The 20,602-nt window shown below is 43.5% G+C and overlaps 1 protein-coding gene across 11 annotated transcripts in view; it reads right to left on the reverse strand.

The window, feature by feature from the left end:
* Positions 1 to 4,748: 4,748 nt before the first annotated feature.
* The window catches only part of caska (calcium/calmodulin-dependent serine protein kinase a), a 166,849-nt gene continuing 150,995 nt past the window's right edge, over positions 4,749 to 20,602 (reverse strand). For 3 of the 11 annotated variants that reach the window (XM_030759051.1, XM_030759049.1, XM_030759047.1), the window contains 7 exons: positions 16,161 to 16,357; positions 14,771 to 14,886; positions 8,440 to 8,520; positions 8,218 to 8,298; positions 7,922 to 8,124; positions 7,758 to 7,841; positions 4,749 to 5,818 (listed from right to left, as the gene is read on the reverse strand). In XM_030759051.1, coding sequence (XP_030614911.1) covers positions 5,642 to 5,818; positions 7,758 to 7,841; positions 7,922 to 8,124; positions 8,218 to 8,298; positions 8,440 to 8,520; positions 14,771 to 14,886; positions 16,161 to 16,357 — 939 coding nt within the window. In that variant the 3' untranslated portion in view covers positions 4,749 to 5,641. Of the gene's footprint in view, positions 5,819 to 7,039; positions 7,067 to 7,757; positions 7,842 to 7,921; positions 8,125 to 8,217; positions 8,299 to 8,439; positions 8,521 to 14,770; positions 14,887 to 16,160; positions 16,358 to 16,837; positions 16,880 to 20,602 lie in introns of all 11 variants that reach the window. The other 8 variants (XM_030759042.1, XM_030759052.1, XM_030759053.1 and 5 more) reach the window with 4 other exon arrangements.

Genomic DNA, 20,602 nt, shown 5'->3' on the forward strand with positions numbered 1-20,602 from the left:
AGGCGGCCGATGCTGCACCTCATCCCTCTCATCCAGCTCTCGTTCTCACCATCGTCTTCTGCTTGTCCAGTTCAGGGTCGTGGTGGTGGGGCTGGGGTCTGTCATGAGGGGAGAGGCCGGGTACACCCTGGACAGGCCGACAGTCTGTTGCAGGGCTGCAAATGCTCATTTCTGAATTAATTTCTAATGAGCTAACAGCTATGGCAGACTGGCATTAATTAAAATGGCACCATTGCTCTGCTCAGTGGAATTTTTCTGGCACCTTTCCAAGAATTTATGGTTACATGTTAAACCCTTTCTAGGAATGGAACTGGAAACAAAGGGAAAATCCTTTTGCATTCAAGATTAGAAACATTGTTTCAAATCTGACGGGCAGTCCTCCATTATCAGCTGTGATGTTTGACTATAATATTTGGATGTGCTTTGAATTTTACTACCTGTGACAGTATTTACACGCTGTGGCAGGCCTACATTTATTTCCCGCTGTGAGTCATCGTAGGCCAAGGCTTGGAAGAACAATTTAATGCAAATAAAAATGACAAATTTGATTGCACAGGGTTAGAATGAGGGTTAGGGTGGTAACTGATGGTGTCTCAGGTCACAGGATTAAGAAAATACATCTTCTTGTACTGATGCTGTGTTATTATTTAAATTCAGGTCTGGATGGTAACCGCTCATAAACTGCAGTCATCTGGGAATTGTGCACTGCAGCTGTCATTTTCCAGGTGGGAAGCAGGCATAACAGATGGACCCTGCCACTGTGACCTCATTCACTCGCCTCTCCTGAAACCTCGATTTTAGCACTTTGGCCGCCGCCATTTAGTTATGAACTAATGCTAGCTAGCTTGGTTATCAGTGTACAGACACAGCTGCTAATTGGTGCTAAGTAATGTACAAATGAAATGCTACAATTTCATTTGGGCCACAAACTTCCAGATTGGTTAGGTACCACACAACGAGGCGTGGGCTTTGTCATGTAACTACATTAAAATGTCCTCCAGGCAAAAACACGGTTATAAGATCAAGTTCAGTGACTCCAATTCAAATATGTGAAACCCAGCAGACAACTACGGGCCACACCTGCCTGAGTCACCATGTGTCAGTTGTGTGTTTTAACATGGATGTCTATGGAGACTGACTCACTTTTAAAGTTGGCCTCAAGTGGCCATCAGAGGAAGTGCATCTTTGCCAAGTTTGCCTGGGCTTTGTTTTCTTTGAGCTGAGTGTCAAGAAACAAAGCATCATGTTCTGTACATGATAAATGATGAGTGAACGTTAGTATTTCCTCCTCTCTGTCAAACTCAGCAAACCTTCATGTGTGAGACCATCGCTGTCGATCAGAGCTCGATCTCTGCAGCGCCTCAGAGATAAAAGTGAAACACACACACACTTTAGCACACTGTCGTGCACCCACAGTAATACAATCTTCACTCACATTTTAAAGCACCCATCAAATTTGAAGAAGAAGCCAAATTTAAATCAAATATGGATTTAAATATGAGTATTTATTAAAATGGCAGTGTGTTCGACCCCTTGTTGAACTGTTACCTTTTATCTAATAACTGTAAAATGCAGTTAGCACAGGACTTTATGGTCACTTTATATTATTGATTTAGGAATTTCGAGCCAGCCTTCCTCGCAGATCAGCCCTGAGATGTTTTTTGGAGCGTGCAGCAGGCACAGAAGATTTGACCTCGTAACATACCTGCTTCTTAAGTAGATTTAAGGCTGTTAAACTCATTCGATTTCTCAGTGTTTAACAGTAAAAGCATGTTGCTGGACATCCTGTTGGGAGTGAGGCTTGGGTGCATATGTTTGGAATGACTGACTCAGTGTGGGTCAACCTGCATCATTAATATTTACATCAGCTCAGCACCTCTTGCTGAGGTAACAGATCCACTGTCGTTCTGAGATTTAAAATCCATACCTGATTAAAAAAAAAAAAAAGCAAAACAAACACAGCTGTCCTCTGTCAACTGCGCCTCTGTTTTTTTTCTCCTGATGTTAATGCTATGGGATTATTCAGCAGGTTTCAGCTCTGGAGGGTTCTAATCGCTCACTTGCATTGATTGAAATCAGCAAATGCAGCGCTCGACGGAGAGGTCAGCTTAATGCACCCTCACCTGAAGTAAGTAAGCCTCAGGAATGTATGCCAGGCTGGACTCTTTATTTACTGAGAGTGAAAAGTCAGATTGGGGCTTTTCGCTCTGCTGGATCAGTACGTATACTGTATATCTGCACGTACGCTTATAAATGCATGTTTAAGCTCGTGTTCAGGCGTGCCGCAAGTTGAAGAGTGAAGATGTTATTTGCATATGAAACATTTAAAATGAGCTGTTGATGCCTGAAGCGTTCCTTGTTGCAGTGCACGTGTTAAAGAACGGGACCTCCTGCTGCAGACTCCATCCATCATGCTGCTGAATGAAGGCCAGAGGTGTTTCTTGCAGAACATTAAAATGATGTGTAACCTTTTGGCTATAAAATGTCATCACTTCATCATTTTATCCTGCGAGTGTACAAATTTTTGCGTTTTGGCCAAGAATGTGTTTTGTAAGGTCGCAGCGGCCTCAACACCAAAATCTGATCAGTTCTTCATTGAGTCCATTTTTGTGCCGGATCCATCGAGACATTCGTGAGAGTTTGCCAGTATGAAAATTGGATGGATGAACACGATGTTTCAGGTTTATGATGGAGAGAAGGCAGGAAAACTTTTTGCAGGCGTTTGTTTTTGTTTCCTTTTGGTGGGATTTTGTGTAATGACCCTATCTGCCCTCAATAATCCATGCCCAGCTTTAAAAAAGAAAAAAAAAAAAAAAAGAATTATCCACTGTTCCTCGTCTGCACTCACTGCTAGCACAGCCTCTCTGCTTATGTGTACACGTGTTTCTCCAGTCTGACTTTACTATAACAAGCCTGATCCGCAGAGTGCCCACCTCTCAACCTGCAGGACCTGAAAGATCTCCTGCCAACATTGTGGGGCACACGTCCAGGCCCCGCGGGGAGAGAGCGGATCTGGCAGAACAAGGTGACCTCTATAATTAGGCAGATGATTATTCTGTGCCTGGTTAGTTCAAAGCCAGATGGTGGATTCTTAGTAAGATTTGAGCCGTTTCAGTTTCAGATGTAGTTGGGAAATCAGGATTAGACACAAGTCCTGAAACTAAAAACCGATTTGTACAGAGAGCCTCAGACGCTCCAGCTCTAGGATGGGAACCACTCGGCTAAACGACCTAAATGCATAATGAATAATTATGACTGGCTTCACTTCGAGCTACTGCAAAATGTAGCGTGCTCCAGGTTCAGAATCACACCCATCCCTTCGTATGTGTTTCACTCATGTTTAATTCTGTCTGGTATTTTATTTGCAATTCTATTTATTTTATTCTAATGCATTTTTATTGCTATGTTCAGCCCTTCGGTCAGTGGTTGCTGTTTTTAAAGTGCTTCATAAATAAAGTTGCCTTGGTTTTCACACAAGATGCAGATGAAAATGTTTGAATAAACTCAACTGGACCATTTTAAGAAGGTTAACTATCCTCCTTTTTAATGATACTGCAATGATGATTGTTTTAAAGTTTAAACTTGAAGTTTTGGCCTTTTTAAATCAAATACACCCACAATGCTGACAGGAAGTCAGTGAGTTTGGAGGTGATTCAAGTAACTGAGTTCAGTAAATGCAAACATTAGCTAAGTTAGACCCACCGTGCTGAGGTCATACCTCAGGGGGAGGTAAAATGTTGATTTCTCATCAACTTCTATACAAACAGGTTTGTTTTTGCAACCAGCAAGTCGCCCTCTGCAGGCAATAAGAAAGATGGCATGTTTAATGCTCGTTTGCATCAGTTTGAATTCTCAGACCCACGAGCTCTGTTCTGGTTTTATACAGTTTTGTGGAAAAGTTTTTTTTGTCTCACGTTTCAGATCATCAAACAAATCAAACGTGTGACAAGGAGAAATCAGGAAGGAGGCAAATACCTGTTCACAGCCCTGCACGGAGGCAGGTGTGGGCCTCCTGAGATCACTTTAGGATGATTTACTTCTTGTATCGGAGCTCCACTAATTAGTTTTCATTGTGCTGCTGCAGCTTTAAGGCTTACTGCTCGTTGGAGTTGGTAAAATTAATATTTGATAATAGATAAGCAGATACTACACGAGTTATCATGGCTGTCGACCGGCCTCTATCCTGTATAAAGCTACCAACTGAAATTAAAGAACATTATTAGCTTAACATCAAACTTATGACTGTGACCTTTGACCTAAATGATCCTGTGAAACCCACAGGCTGCTCTGCACTTTTTAAACCACCAGCTTCAATGACCAGCGTTGCACTGAGCAGGACTTTGCTGGATTTTTAGGATTTGGATTTTTCATGTCGTGCTGTTCATGGAGGGAACGAAATGAAGAGACACTCCACGTTCAGTTTTCCAACACATAAAAGGAAATATATTTAAAAATCTGTTCATACTGAAGAACCTGTATCATTGTAGAGTCACTTACACCCGGGGGGGGCGGTATCATATTCATATACTGTATGTGGTTATTCAGCGGCCTCCCTCGTCCTTGGCGAAGCCGTCGGCTCTGCAGAAAGTAAAGCGTGCACTTGCTTTGCAGACAGTTACAATTTCAGGACAGATTTCATCTCTCGCTGCTTTTAAAAACAGATCGAAACACTAATATTCGCTGACATCACAGTTCTGAAATGGCAAATGTTGACTGAGGTGTATAACAAATCAAAAAAAGAGGAAAAAAAAAATCAAAACTTTTATTCGATTATTTCTTTTTTTTTTTTTTTTTTTGTACAAACACATCTCACTTACATGATCGGTAATTCTATAAATCTGTTGTTTAGAAATGTCACCCGAAATGCGAGGGATGTGCATAGGTGTCAAGTCAACATCCGGCTCCGTCACTCATGGTTTATTTTTTATTTTTTTCCTTTTGGCTGAGTTCAGTCTTCCAAACAGCTGGAATGTTTTTTTATATTTTGTAATATATATTTTTTTGTCTTCTTTTCTTTGTTGGAGGTTTACAGAGGGACACAGGGAACACTGACTGACTGACAGCATGGAAGCTTGCAAATATCCACATGCATGGTAACCTCATTCAAATCTCTAAAACATTTATGGATTTATTTAGAAGAGACAGTACCTGGCTGGTCCAAAGGTGCACTAACAGGTGAAGAGAGAGAGCTGACAAAAACAATGCAGTGTGTGTGCTTTTACTGCATCTGCTGACAGACGGTGTCTTTCTCCAACAACCAGCCAGACAAGAGTGTGTGTGGGGGGGGGTATGGTCATTGCACCGATGAGAGGCCTGGACAGGTACTGTCTCTTTAAAACAAACATCTACAAAAATGTTGCCTCCTAGCTAGTACAGACATGACAATATTCACTTTTACTCTGTTTTTATACAACACTATGAGACTAGGTCGTCTGCGAGGGCAAGAGTCCGACGGTCTGCTGCTGCAGGTCGTTGGAGTCGCTTGAATGCTGCGGTCGCTTTCACAGTACGTTGAGTTGTTTCCGATCGAGCGCAGTCTGTTAGTTTCTTCCGTGTCGTTATTGTTGTTAAGAAGAGGAAAAGATGGCCGAGATTTTGCTGGCTGGGAGTGGGGAGGGGGGGGGGGGTGAGGCGGTGCAGGTCAGTACACCCAGGACACGGGAACCCACTGGCTGGTGGTGCACACCAGATCGATGGCCTCCTCCAGGTGCCGGATGGTCTCATCGATCTCGTTGTTGATGATGGTCTGGTCGAAGTAGTGGGCGTAGGTCTTCTGCAGGATCTCGGACTCTTTCTGCAGCCGCTGGAGAGACTCATCCTGGAGGAGGAGGAGGAGTAAACGTGACAAAGGGATGACAGCAACACACAGGACTGAGAAAAAATCCTTAGGGCCCTACACACTGTGGGATGTACCTTCAAAGAAAATTTTCCAGATTTTTAGCTTCTCACACCTAAAGCAGAAGCACCACATTAGGCTGCTGACCACAATGTGGGTAAAAGGTTTTCAGAAGGTCACGTTACTCACAGTCTATGCAAGGATGAAACAAAGCAGTAACCTGTGGTCCAAAAAACTGCACTTCCTGGAGTAGCTGCTCCATTGCCTCAAGACAATTAGAGAAAATACTGAAACTATGAAACAGTTTTGCTATAAAAACTGAAAGACTTTAATGTCAGTGAGGCAGAGTAACAGAATCAAGGAATGGAAAATAGGCTGACATAAAGCTCAAAAAGTGCATTTTGGGTAAACTGTCAAAGGTAAAGCAGGTAGAAGGAACTGTTCTGATGGGAGTGGCCTATTCCAGGATGATGGTCCATACAGAACAGAGGATCACTGAATAGTTTCAAAATGAGCTCCATGGTTACCTCATGTCAAATAAACTGAACCCTCAGGGCTCCGTCACCACCAGGAGAGTTCCCGACACATGAAGATAACCAAGGTGCAGCGACGCCGTTGTGTTAAAGTCGTCTTAGATCTGACTGAGCACAGGCTAAATAACAGAAGCAACTTACTGCCTAATGCGGGATACTGACAGGAAGAGACCACAGTAACAACTTCAGCAAAACTGGATCATCAGTTTCCTTCCTGAAACTCACTTCATTACACTCTGTTAGATTCAGTGAACCTGATAAATGTGCAACAGGGAAAAAACAAATCACACAAGACTGACGAGAGCAGAGTGTCTGCCAGCTTTAAAGACTAACCCTAAGTGTGTGTTATAGCAGTGAACTGAAGCCTCATCCTGAGCCGTGCGCACTGCACCCCGTTACACCCACAGGGTGACGTGCACTCAACCTGCAAGATGGCTGTTTAACAGTGTGTGGAGGCCTTCACCAGCAAAGGAAGGAAACAGGAAAACACAGAAAGCAGAACTGATCACTAGAACCATGCAGCACACACACACACACACACACACACACACACACACACACACACACACACACACACACACACACACACACACACACACACACACACACACACGATTTCTACATATTGCTACATAAGACTACAATGTCTGCTCTGTCAGCTTTTACTTACTGGCAGCGTTCGACACCACCTGGGCATCTGAGAGGAGCGCCAAGCAAACACACACATGCAGCATGCAAAAACAAACAAAAACAACAAAAAGGAGTGCAGAGAGGAGTGAGGAGCAGACAGAAAGAGGCTGCAGGTCCTCATGCCCCCGGCGTGACAGAAGTCTTACAGGGACAGCACACAGTAACATGTCTGACAGTCAGGGGGAACCTTGGATACATACGTGACATTTTTAAAAGGTGACTTTTAGCCATTTCCTTATGCTCATATTAACAAACAATAAGGTCTGAATATGTACAGGGTCACTGAGAGCAGATATCCCTAATCTGAGGCACACAGCTCTGGCTGTCCCATCCACCTGCTGTTTAAGCTGAGCACCTGTCAGGGGCAGCCAATCAGAAGAAAGCTGGCTTAAAGGTAGGGGGAAGGGAGTGTGCATGGCTTGTTTCAGACAGAGGATGAACTGAGGGCCTGGACTAAGGCCCAGTATAAGATCTATAATTATTATTTTGAACTGTGAATTGAGCAAACCTAGTCTAAAAATAAAAATATGTAGTTAGAAATGAGTGTAATAGGTCCACTTTAAAGAAAGGAAAAACAAAAAAGTCCCGTAAAAGTGTTTCTAATGAAGCTATGCAGCAGCAGTAAGGCTGGGTTGTTTAATGAACATCAGGAGAAATGAAGATCATCATCAGCCTTATGCTGAGCAGATCTGTCGTACCTCATTAATGCCCGGGGTGATGGTTGGTGCAGCGATAAACACGACGTATGGAGCAAACTCGGCCGTCCGCAGCACCTTCAGGGCCTGATGGAAACACACGTTAGAGTTCAGTGTCCTAAGATCCTACATGCATGTAGACTTAACACCCTGACATGAGCACACACCTGAGGTTCAACGTCCAGTATGGCGATAAGTCCCTGCTGGTGGATCTTGCGAATTGTCTCCAGCCGCGTCCCATACATGGCATCCTCGTGGCTGCCGTACTCCAGGTACTCATTGTTGCTGATGTCCTGCATCATCTGGTCGTGGGAAACGAAGTAGTAGTTCTTGCCGTTCTCCTCGTCCTTCTTTGGAGGTCTGGTTGTGTCTGTGAAACGCAGGATCAGACGCAGGAAGTGAGGCGTTACATTTCCCGACACATACAGCCGTGTTCTTAAAGACTGTTGATTGCGCGTCTTACGTGGGATGGGGTAGGCGAATCTGTCGGGGTGTTTGGTTATAAGGGTGTTCTTAATGTGTCTTCTGCCCACTCCATGAGCGCCTGACAAAGACACACACACACACACACACACACACACACACACACACACACACACACACACACACACACACACACACACACACAGTGTCAGTGAGGTCACAGCAGAAGTCCCAGTTTAATGCTGCACTTGGTGTTACTCACCTAACAAAACTAGTGTTTTCCTCTTGAAAGCAGGAAGCTTCACAACCTCCTCGTATGTGACAAGGTCTAGTTGGTCAAACACTGGAAATGAAAGAAGGCAGCGACAGATGCAGATTAGGAGGAGGTGGAGCGACGTGTGGGAGATAAATAACAGCTGGAAAACTGGAGAGTGAGGGGAGTAAGGTGTGCTGGAGAATATCTAACATCTGCTAACTATGAGGTGAAGAGAAACCAAAGCAGATTAAAAGTCACTGGAAACAGATGTGGAAACAGTGAGTGGGAATAACTAGGGTTGGGTTCAGATAGCCGATCCACTGCCCAGCTGGAATAATAAACTCTTATTAAGCTGAGATGCAAATGAATCTCTGATAGAACCTTTGACCTCTCCTTGTTAGTTTGTACATGCAGCTTCTCATTTATTCTGGTGCAGACTGAATCGGTCAGAAGCTACAAAGAAAAACGGTCACATTTCCAGAAACCTGTTCAGATCTGAACTGGATCTCTCAGTTCTCTTTATTACTTGCTGTTGGTGAAAACTTAATGGAGACCTGTTACACTTCCTGCCATAGCCACATGCTTTTTAGCTCTGCTGCACTAAATTTACTTTCAGTTCAGTCCTCAGTTCATCATCTGTCTGAAACTTCTGTTTCGCCTCCCTTCTCTCTCCCTTGAAACCAACTTTCTACCGATTGGCTGCCCCTCCTGGACACAAGGTTTGAAGTGGGTGGGGCTTCTGTGCTCAAAGGCAGAGCTGTGTGCCTGAGATGGCCATACTGGGGCTATCCTATCTCTATGAAAACACACAGACTGCCTGAGCTTTCTGCTCATCGAGGTTACTGGAACATATGCTGATTATTAACATGTATATATGTATGTGTGTGTGTGTGTGTGTGTTACTGAGATCTGAACAGGTCCAGATAAGTGAATCTGATGCTGGTGTGGGATTCTAACGCTGCTGAACCAACAACCCTAAAAATGACAAGATGGTCTGAAGTGATGTTGAATATTCGGTAAAAAAAAAATAAGCACTGATATTAAAGTAACTTGCCCAGTGAGAAACGAGCTCATGAGGACAAGCTTTTGTTTTTGCTACAGTGTATCTAAGCGGGACATCAAAGACTGCTCACGCCTGGTTGCATAAAGAACAACTCTGCTTGTTTGGCTCAGTGAGAAATAAATGTCAGACATCAATGTTCATTTTCACATGAAAGAGACCAACAAACAAATCTCCTTCATTCACGATGACATATAAACGACAGACAGAGCCCCTGTGATGTCACCCATTGTTTGTGAAGCCTCCAGCTGAGAGCTTTGATTACTGCCAGCTTGGTGTTCTTGATGCAGTGAGGAATGACAGGCCCGTCTTAAATATGCCTTGCTTTTTTGTACTTTAATGAGGATCATTATTTAAAAAATGACCAGAATGGTCATGTTGTATTCAGTAAGACTAAAAGAGCAAATTATCCATGCTTCTATTTCTTCCCACCTTACTTAATTTTATCTTTTTATTTTCATGTTTAAATGGGTCTGAATGTAGCAACTAACATAACATTTAACATACACTAATTATAATATTACCCCCCATTCTGAACAATGTGTGCTGGCTTCCTTTATGAATTGAGTTCAAGACCTTCCACGGATTCTTATATCTCTGAAATTATAAGCAGATATTCTGCTTTGAATGCAAATATCTGAAATTATAAGCAGATATTCTGCTGAAATTATAAGCAGATATTCTGCTTTGAATGTCTGTGGTTGTTTTCCCATCGACAGAGGAGTCGCCCCCTGCTGGTAGCAGGGAAACACTGTAGCACTTGGCTTCACGTTTCAGACCTGGAAGCTGTGTCCATCTTTTATATACAGTGGCGTGCAAAAGTATTCATACCCCTTGAACTTTTCCATACTTTGTCACATTACAACCAGAAACATAAATATATTTCACTTGAATTTAATGTGAAAGACCAACACAAAGTGGTATACAATTGTGAAGTGGAAAGAAAATTATACATGATTCAAAACATTTTTTACAAATGAGTCAATACTTTGTGGAACCACCTTTTGCTGCAATTACAGCTGCAGGTCTTTTAGGGTATGTCTCCACCAGCTTTGCACATCTAGTGACTGAAGTTTTTGCCCATTCTTCTTTGCAAAACAGCTCAAGCTCAGTCAGATTAGATGGAGAGTGTTTGTGAACAGCAGTTTTCAGTTTTGTGTTGCTCTTTCACATTAAATTCCAGTGAAATATATTTATGTTTCTGGTTGTAATGTGACAAAATATGGAAAAGTTCAAGGGGTATGAATACTTTTGCAAGCCATTGTACAGCCTACACTCACAGAACCAAACATGCAATTTCTCTGGGTTGTATTTTTGCAATAAAACAATCTTTGAAGTTAAGTGCAGGTAGGAGTCCAAACAGACTAAATAAAGGAAACTGCAGGACGTCTGGGTTGCAGAGCGTCTCACATGTTCAAGCTGAGCTGCTCACTGTACAATGTGTTCTTTGCCTCTGAAACATGAACCTCCAAGCAGCCAACATCTCAGGGCGCTGACGAGCGAAATAAAACACCGACAAGTCGGTGAGTTCAGGCAGCTGCTGCTCAGACTGATGAAGACTGACAGACTGATGGTGAATAACTGTTTACAGTTACAGTATATTGGCCTGAAGAGGTTATTAAAAGACCGCTTACATTAGTCTGGCCTGCACATGAACACACTCAACCACACGTGAATGAGAAAACGGATTAGGGAGAACATCACAGAACACAGTGTCAAAAACACACAGACTAAGCTACATGGTTTCAGTTTTGTGTCAGCATTCTGTTGTGTTTGGAACGAGCAACAGAAACAAAAGTGAAACACTGGCAGTGACAGCTGATTTAACCCTCACAGTTAATCAGAGAAGAAGATTTGGGGGGGGGGGGGGGGGGGGGGGGGGGGGTTTGGTTGCTGTCACTGGTTGTTACTTACATGCAGAGAGGCCGTTCAGTAGGAGAAAGCGAGAGAGATGAACAGCAGGGGTCATAACATGGTTTGGTTACAACAGCAGAATTACAAAACACAGAACAGCAAGATTCAACAGCTGGGCAGCTGTGAAGCACTGCACAGTGCCGACAGCAGAGATGGAAGCAGACACAATACTGTTGTTGTTGCTGTTGGAGGGTTTATTCACACTGGCTGGTGACGTGTGGGTTGGGGAGCGTGGTGATGGTGATGACGGTCACCAGCAGCACAGCGGAGGCTGGCTGCATCCAGCTATGGGCCGAGGTTTGTGAGAGCCCACAGCTGGAGAGTTTTGTGACGCCATCATGGTGACCTTTATTTTACTTAAAATTCAACTTGGATCTGATCTGAGGGATGTGACCTTTTTTCAACTTCTGAACTGGGGCATGGTAGAGAAAGTTTGAGAACCAACTCTGGTTCAGCTCTAAGCGCGCAGCCTGAAGCCCGTCGACATTTATTTTCTTTGTAATTGTGATGATGTGAATGTCCTAAGACTCTGGCTGCCTCACAAGGTAAACAATTCCCGGGAAATAACCAGGAACATGGCAGAAGGAGACCCTGAGACTAAAGTGTCAAACATGAAATTGAGCACAGCTCTTAGTTCAGGCAGGCCACAAAGTCAAACTCATCTATGGCCCCCACAGATCAGCTGATCTAATTGGTCTCATGTGGGCCAAACTATTTAGGCACACTATTTATGCTTTAGCTTTCCTCCTGTTACTGCAAGCTCCTTTGCAACCCCCTCTACCCCAGCTCCTATTTTCATGCTGTATGTAACTCAACTGACATATCTATGATGGGATGTATGCTGGGGGTCTTGCAGCTGCTCACCTCATGAATGTGTATAAAAGGTGGGGAGGTCCACCAAAATACTGCAGATGAAAATAATCTTTTTTTGACTGCGGTGGTCCTGACTGAACTCTGTGTTAGCTTCTCTTGAATCTGTTATCAGTATGAATTGAGTCACAGTCTTGATTATTTATTATAACATGCAGATGTTTGTGGGTCCCATGCATTCACTGATGTGTTACATGCTTCGGACTTTTTCTTTTACAGGACAGCTTCACAAGTTTTCAACTTCAACATACCTGTTTGGACTTCTAACACGTTTTTGTTCTTAATGTCCATTAAAAGATAACACCCAAAAGCCATTTTAATGGAAGCAAAGGGGGAACAAAGTCCTCATTTTGTGGACAAGGAGGTTTTTTGTTGTGCACAAAATTCACTACACTTTTTTATTATTATTTTTTTTACCTCCACTGCTGCTAAAAAGAGACGGTTCATGGGAAAAAAGGAGTGCTTTACTCAGCTCATTTGTAAATCTCAAGTGTCTCAGTATCTGCGGGTCAACCATAGAAGATCTTTTTGTCCCCCGTTAATTCCACTGAAAGTGCAGCCGGGATCCTTTTAATGTCCACTTTGAGCCAAAGGAGCGATAACAGCACAAGAAAAGAACTGACTGTAAATCTGTCCTTCAAATGGACCCGTGTGTCACTCAGGGTTCAGGGTACACGGGTTTACAGGCATGCTCATGAAGTGGCTTCAGATGCACACATAATATACTGTACACACATGCACGCACACACACACACAAATCCTATACCACTCTCAATGTTACATTATCAGCATGACTCATCTTTCTTATCCCATAATCCTCTGCGATAAACTGCCTGCACAGATGTGGCGTACAATAAAGAATTTCCCTCATTACTCCTCGACTCCCTCTACGCTCCGTCTCTGTTTAAAGAACAGCAGCTGAGCAGTTTATAGATCAAAATACACCTGCAGCTTCTTTTGCCTTCAGCTGCTGTTCAGCTCAACATGGACGTGTGGATTTTGACATGTTCTGCATAGAGACTGTTGGGTTCACACGCAGGAACACGTGCTCAAACACAGCTGCCGCTTCGTGCACATGCTGCACGAAGGGGGGGGTGAAGCTCTAGTTACCTGAGCTACACAAACCTGAGAAAACAGGTGACGCTCCAATTTTCTCACCCTAACAACTTGTGTTCACAAATTTAGCCACAATATTGAATTCATTTAATAATAAATCTTTTTTTAAATTATACTGGAATGCAAAGAAAGGGTTTTTCAATATTGAGACACCACCATGGGCTCCAGGAGCTCGGGGTGATGGGCTTTTTCTTTGTTGCTACTTGTTGATGTTACATAGCTGCTCAAAGTCCCTCTAAGCAGGCGCAGCCACTCAGCAGCCATCTTGACTCTGACATCTTTTGTGTTACAGATTTCTGTTCAGGACTCTTTGTGTGGTTTGTCAGGCTAGCTGCCCGGGTTTATTAATAGCAGCCAAAGTATCTTTAATGACTCGTTTTATCTTTGTGTCATTTATTTTTAGGACAACACCCTCTGCTATTAATTTACCAGTGGATCATCCTCTCACACTTGAAAGTTCAGTCGCTGCTAAGCCGCTAGCCTCGACCTTTCCTGTCTCAAGGAAAGGTCGACTCCAGCTCCATCACCAGCTAGGGTTGCAGCTGGTGACTGTAGTCCTGCTGCTCTGTAGAGCCGTTGTGAGCTGGAGGATCATTTTAACCAGAGCCTGCAGGATGTGAAGACCTGGTTCATGTGTTCACAGACAGAGGAGCAGAATGAGGACTACAGCTGCCAGCTGAGTTGGAGTGCATTCACAGGATGGGAGCCTCACTGGAAAGGCAGCTGATTACTCAGTTAAATAATTTGCCATAAGCAGCTGGTAAACAATATATCTGCAGAGGAGTAACTCATACTGTGATCATTAAAAGGCTGGACAGGCTGCCCAAATCCATATTTGAGTGGTGAGTCTATTTGCTACATTAGTATCAAGACACTGCTGAACATACCTGCTAGTAATGCTTTTTCTGGACCTGTTTCTTGCATGATTACTGAAGAGAGAAATGAAGACGCCCATGCACATCCTCTAATGCCGTTTAAAACTATGGCTGCTACTGTCTGTATCCACAAGCTGCTCACATCTCCCTGAACTGCCCCTGTGCTCATATAAGATTTCTGCTGCTCTGGCAGCTTTTCCCGTCATTCCCGACTCTGGCTTTGCTATTTGAGATGAAAATTACAATATCTTGTTACATACAAGTTTCCCTGACAGAAGGACAGACATGCGCCCCCCCCCCCCCCCCCCCCCCCCCCCCCCCCCCCCCCCCCCCCCCCCCCCCCCCCCCCCCCCCCACACACACACACACACACACACACACACGCTAACATGATGAAAGAAGCACAGATACATGCATGGGAACACTGGGATTTCTGCAGCATGTTGCTTTGTGCATGTGAATACAGATGTGTGTGTGTGTGTGTGAGTGTGCAATGCTGTACCTGCATTGTGCTTTGCCAAATACTTGTCTTTGTACTGCTTCTTCTTCTTGCCAAACCAGGTACAGCTGGCCTGCTGCTCCTGCTTGGTTTTCTCCATGGCTATACACGCCACCCGCCTACCACACAAAACAAACAACTGAACTTAGTGCTTTCCAAATAAAGTGTGACTGAAGCATTCTCGCTGTGGAGAGACTCTTGAGTAACATACAATAGCTGTGTTTCCACCAGAATAACCAGAGAGTGCATCAATCTCTCTTTTCTATTTCTATACAGATGCAATGAAGTTTAGTGTTGACAGAGCTCAGAAAAAATGTAATAATTCAAGATGAGAATAGTTCAGCTTTTACAGTGTAAACAGGGACAGTTTGAGGAACAGATCCCAGCTTTCAGTATATTATGAGGATCAGTCTAAAAATGTCATCAGTGAAGCTTTCTGTCCACATCAGCTGCCAAACTTTGCTGACTGCTCATATTGTAGAGGTTTTTTTTTTTTTCCCAGCATTTTACAACTGCTATTTTGAAATGTGCACAACCACAAACAACATTTAGTTTTTGTTCCCTGTGTTTTGACATAACATGAAGTTAGAGGAGAAAGCCTCCGACAGACGGACCAGGACAAAATGCAGACACTGTTACACAGCCAAAGACAGACAGTGGAAATCTGACTCAGAGTGAAAACACAGAGAAAGGCCTGAAGGTAGTGATACTTGTGGACAGATATTTCCAGGTAGACTGCATATGAAAGAAGTAGTCTGCATTTTTTTTTTTTTTTTAAATATCCTGCAGGATACTCCTCTGGTTTGAAAAAGAAGAAAATAACTCTACCTCTCACTTGAACTGTGAGCTCAGTGAACACTTTCTCAAAGCGTAGATCTTCTCAGTGCTCAGTCACAAGTCTTTTTTTGAATATAGTAAAATGTCCACTTTGTGCAGCAGGATCCCATTGAGAATAAAAGGCACAATAAAGCAGGGTATGCTTTAGAGTGGCTACCCTGTGACTGAACTTGCTACCGTATGGATGCATATACTGGCCTCAGTTTCTTGGTTACACTTGTTGCTCATTTAGCCTTTAGTTGTACAGTGACTCTAAGGAGCCGTCTCTCCAGTAAACACATTACTGACCAGGCTAATGTTAGCACTAACATCAGCTCATCAACTCAACCCTCTTGTCCAAACATACATAACATGTCCGGGTTCAAAAGACCAAGCTGTTGACCTCCCAAAGACTTCAAAACAGTAATTCTGTAACTGATGGGTGACATCACTCTCCATAAACTTTACAGTTTATGCATTAATCCCCACCACTAAAAGATCCTGGATTTTGTTTTTTAGTAGAAACATGGCTTTTGTCTTCCTGCTATCGTGTGAGTGTGTGTTTGCCTCCTCTCACCACTCCTGCAGTTCTGGTGACGGGATGAGGCCGGCCGTGCCATTTTTAGTGTTCTCCAGTTTGCCCTGCCACCAGTTGTGATCATCCTTGGATATGATCTGGATGATGTCGCCCACACGGAAGCGAATGCCGGCCTCCTTGCAGGGGATGAGTTCATCTTTGGAGGGGTCATATTCAAACTGGGCCCTCACGTAGATCTGTGGTGAAGAGCACAGATGTTAGACAGGTGGTGAGTCAGCTTACTGACCTGGATGATGCGAGTGTTGGAAGCTGCAGACAATTGGGAAAAAAGAAATGTGGCTAGATGATGTGCTTTGTGTTGCATATCATGACAGCTAGGCCTAGAGTAATGAGCAGTGGATTCGGGGGGGGGGGGGGGGGGGGGGGGGGGGGGGGGGTGTATCACGGGGAGGGGGTCTACTGATGCCAGGTTGGGAGGGCTTCCTGCTGTGAGATAAACCCAGACACTGCTGAGCTATTAATGAGGCTCTCAACACTCTGGTAATTACAGCACAGGCATTGTTTATGTGTCCATACACTCATTATCCTGCTTTAAAACTTTTACTTTTTTTTTGTTGCCATTTACGCTCTGTGTGCTGAGACGGAGCAGGTGTAAGTGTTTGAGAGGTGCTTCTCCTTTTTTATTTCTGGGGGAGTTGGGGAAGGCTGTCTCTTACCTTTACTGACATTTTGCCCTTGATTGGAGGTCTGGATACAATCTAGGATTTGAAAGCATCACATACATCATGCAGCAAAACGGCTATGCATCGTCTGAACAGCAGTATGGCGGCCAAGGCCGGTGGAGGGGAGGTAGGTTGGGGGTTAATGGCAGGGGTACAGAAATTAAGCTCAGCCTTATGACACTTTAGACATTTACTTCCCATTAATGTGGCATAATTATGAGACAGTTCAGAGGTAACTCTGGGGGTGCCAAGCTTGCAACACACCACCCGCCTGTTGTGGTCTCCACTGCCCTCTGCTGGTGGATTCTTTTTGATGCCACCTGCTTTGAGTTTCTCAGCGCGCTGCTTTTTCTCAGTTGCTTTTTATCGATTCTTGAATGAAGTGAAGTCATTCTGGGACATTTAGACAAACTACTGTGAACAATCTGCAACTGTTTAGACAAATTTTGGATTTATGTGTCTACGTATCAGCAAAATAGATAATATTTCTTTATCCTGAACAGTTTTACTATTCAAATACGCTAACATGATTTCATTGTGCAGGGCATCACATGATCTGCTGAGTCCACGGGAGTAAGGATGTCTGATTGTGTAGTAAAACAATAGAATAAAAGAGGAAGTGTAAAAGTACACATTTTTTCCAACGCACAATCCAAGCAAATGTAAATTCTTAAATACAATGTGAATCCTTCTCAGCATATAAACAGTATCTGAAGAACGGTCACTCTGATGCACAATAGCAGTCAGTTATCCTGAGGAAAATATTCTGGCTCAGCAGGCATGCAGTCAGTGAAACCATGCAGACTTTTAGGAACATTTTCACTGCCCTGTTTACACAGTGTTAAAGGAACTGAAGTGTCAGTGACTTACTGACACAAAAGCTTTTTACACATTAAGGGTTTTTGGGTTGTTTTTTTTTTTTTACAGCCTTTTGCAGGTAATTTATGGTGTTTTGCTACATGTGTGAGGTGTTCTGAGACCTTCAACCAGCACGTCAAAGATGTAGCAGCTCACCTGTCTCACAATCCATCACAATTCAGTTTATTGTAATTTATGAAGAAAAGGAAGAAAGTGAGGAGTTTTCTTCTCAATGGTTGGCTGCATTATGCAAACTAATGAGAACTGAAATCCACTGGGAACAAAAAAAACGTGACCTTGACTTTGAGCACAGTTTGGGTGAGGACCCATTCATCGTGGGCCAGTTTCACTAGAATCTGACCAATACTGTTGGAGGAACAGTGATTCCTGTGACCTGTGGAGAGGTGGACAAATAACAGCTCGCCATGACACGAGTTCATCGGTCCTTTGGACGGCTGAGCCAACAAAAACGTTCCAAAAAAATGATAAAGCAACTGAGAAAAACTGCAAAGCCGTGAGACAGCCGTAGTTTTGGATTACCTCAGAGGAAAGTGATGATGTGTCAGGAAGGTGAACACACACATAACACTGTGTCTAGATGAGGGTTACAGGAGAACGTTGGGAGGGAGTATTTTAGTTGGCTCATCATAGATGCTGCTCATAATGTCTGTTCTCACAGCTATAAAAACATCACATGAAATGTTACTGCATGAATTAATATGTGACAGGGGATCAGTGGTTAAGGGTGATCTCTGGGCTCTTTAAGGTTCAACAACGCCTGTGCCATTGTTACCACAGAGCTTCATAAGATGTTTTTGAAGTGCTGAAGAAGTGCAGTGGCCACTGATAATGATTCAGTCTACAGTTCATATGAGTTTAAAAACAAACAAGCACAGGTCTTCATGAATGCTCTTCTAGTATAAACCTGACCCAGGATAAGAGTCTGGCTGGAGCCAAATTACAATCAGTCAGTCTTAAAGACAGGACACTGGAGATGTTTGTAATCTTTGATGTTTTATAGACAAAAAAAACCCCCAAACAAACCTGCATTTAACTATCTGCTGGAACATCTTCCTGCTGCAATGATTCACTTCTCTCACGGTGAGCATCTGATTAATGATGCAGAGAAACCCGACCAGATAAGCATCAATTATAGTGAGGAAATCAGAAGCTGGGCTGCAGCTTGTGTGTACAGCTTTTCAAAATAAAAGCTTTAAAATGAGCTGTCACCAAGTCTTTGATGATTATAGACATATCTAAGCACTAAAAGACAACTGGACCCTTTTTTTCATGGGTCTGCTTTTGATTTCAACCAAACTACAGACAGACTCCTGTCTGTAGCTGCCCAACACTGAGTGACCACTGCAGTGCGACTGCCCTTTCATGTGTGTTGTCTATGGAGGGGAGGTGTGGCTGTTAGATGGTGCAGATGAAGGGGAAGGATTATGATGTGTGTGTGTGTGTGTGTAAGCCATCACACAGAATGACTGGTTCCCTCTTTGACTCAAAGGGAAGCATTATGCTCTCCAAATCAATGAAGCCCAATCCCCCCCAAACACCCTCCAAACAAAGCTCAATTTGAATCCAGATGTGCTCTGTCCACATCTCTCTTTAGCCTGATAGAAGCTGGAACAGCTGCACCCTATTTTTGGTGTAATTTATGGAATTTAAACATAAAGCATTGTGGCCTCGGTCCACAATCTGAAATTTCTTCTTTTAAAGGATAAGACCAGCGATTTTCGACATTTTCATTACCATCAACAAATCTCACAAAAACACCAAAAAATGATAAATTAACAGGTACTGCCTGTTTATCCAAAGCCTGATCTCACTCATTCTTCTGTGCCATGCAGCTCCAATAAGAGACACAGCTCCTCTGGGTGACATGATTCCTTATTACAAAAATATGGGTGAGCAGACTGTTTAAGAATGGGGTAAACTGGGAAAAGAAGCCCCCTTTAAGAACAGTTTTACTCAACAAGATGAATACTTTGAATATCAGCATAATATGCAGACAAGTAGTTTGTTTAGGGAAATCATTCACAGCAGCTTTTAATATTTATTTTATTAATGTAAAACCTTGCAAACAGGCTTCTTTCCCACACCACCTGCGGAAATTGGGGAGGGGGTCACCCTGTGGTAATGGGTAGCGTGCTGGTCACTGTTCAACCAAACTATGATGTCACCATATTATCGTTACCACATTCCCATGAATGCCTCCCGCTTCAGCTCTCTCCCTCTGCCTCACTCCGAATGGAGCGATGCTGCCAAACTGAATTTTTGTTCTGCTGCTTTGTTTACACTGAAGAACTGTCAGCTGTTACTGCTCCAACCCCCCCAAAAACACAACATAGCACTTACGCACAGGAACAGAAAAAGTCACAACATAAAACAACAAGAAGGTTATTCTGGCTGTTGCAAAAGCTTCCCTCTTTGCCATTTGGGAATCCCAACCTTCCTGTCCTGAAAGCAGGCTTATGCAACTGGGAGGTGTCCACACAGGCCAGAACACCACCGGAGAACTTCTAACACTACTGAGGCGCTCCCTCTCTGGACCTTCGGTTACATGAGGGGTGTCCAGAATGACAGGGGCTCCCGTGGAGTTGTAGCATCAAAAAGTCAATTTAGGGGGGAGAACATTTTTCTTATTATCATATTTTTGATAGGAGAGTTGAGCCAATGCATATTCATGTAGGTTTCAATTATAGCTCTCTGTCAGGGCTGTCACAGCACAATGAGCCACTCTGATTGCAGACATGCAGTGAAAAGCAGCAGAGAACTGATAGCAGCAGCATCCTGATAGCACCTTCAACCACCACAGCCAGCTTTCTGGTTTCTAAAGAAACTGGAGGGTCCATATTATTTGTAATGAAGAAGTTTGTCACCCAGTACAAGCACGTG

Source organism: Archocentrus centrarchus, chromosome 21 (genome assembly GCF_007364275.1).
Source record: "Archocentrus centrarchus isolate MPI-CPG fArcCen1 chromosome 21, fArcCen1, whole genome shotgun sequence".
NCBI classification, from domain to species: Eukaryota; Metazoa; Chordata; class Actinopteri; order Cichliformes; family Cichlidae; genus Archocentrus; species Archocentrus centrarchus.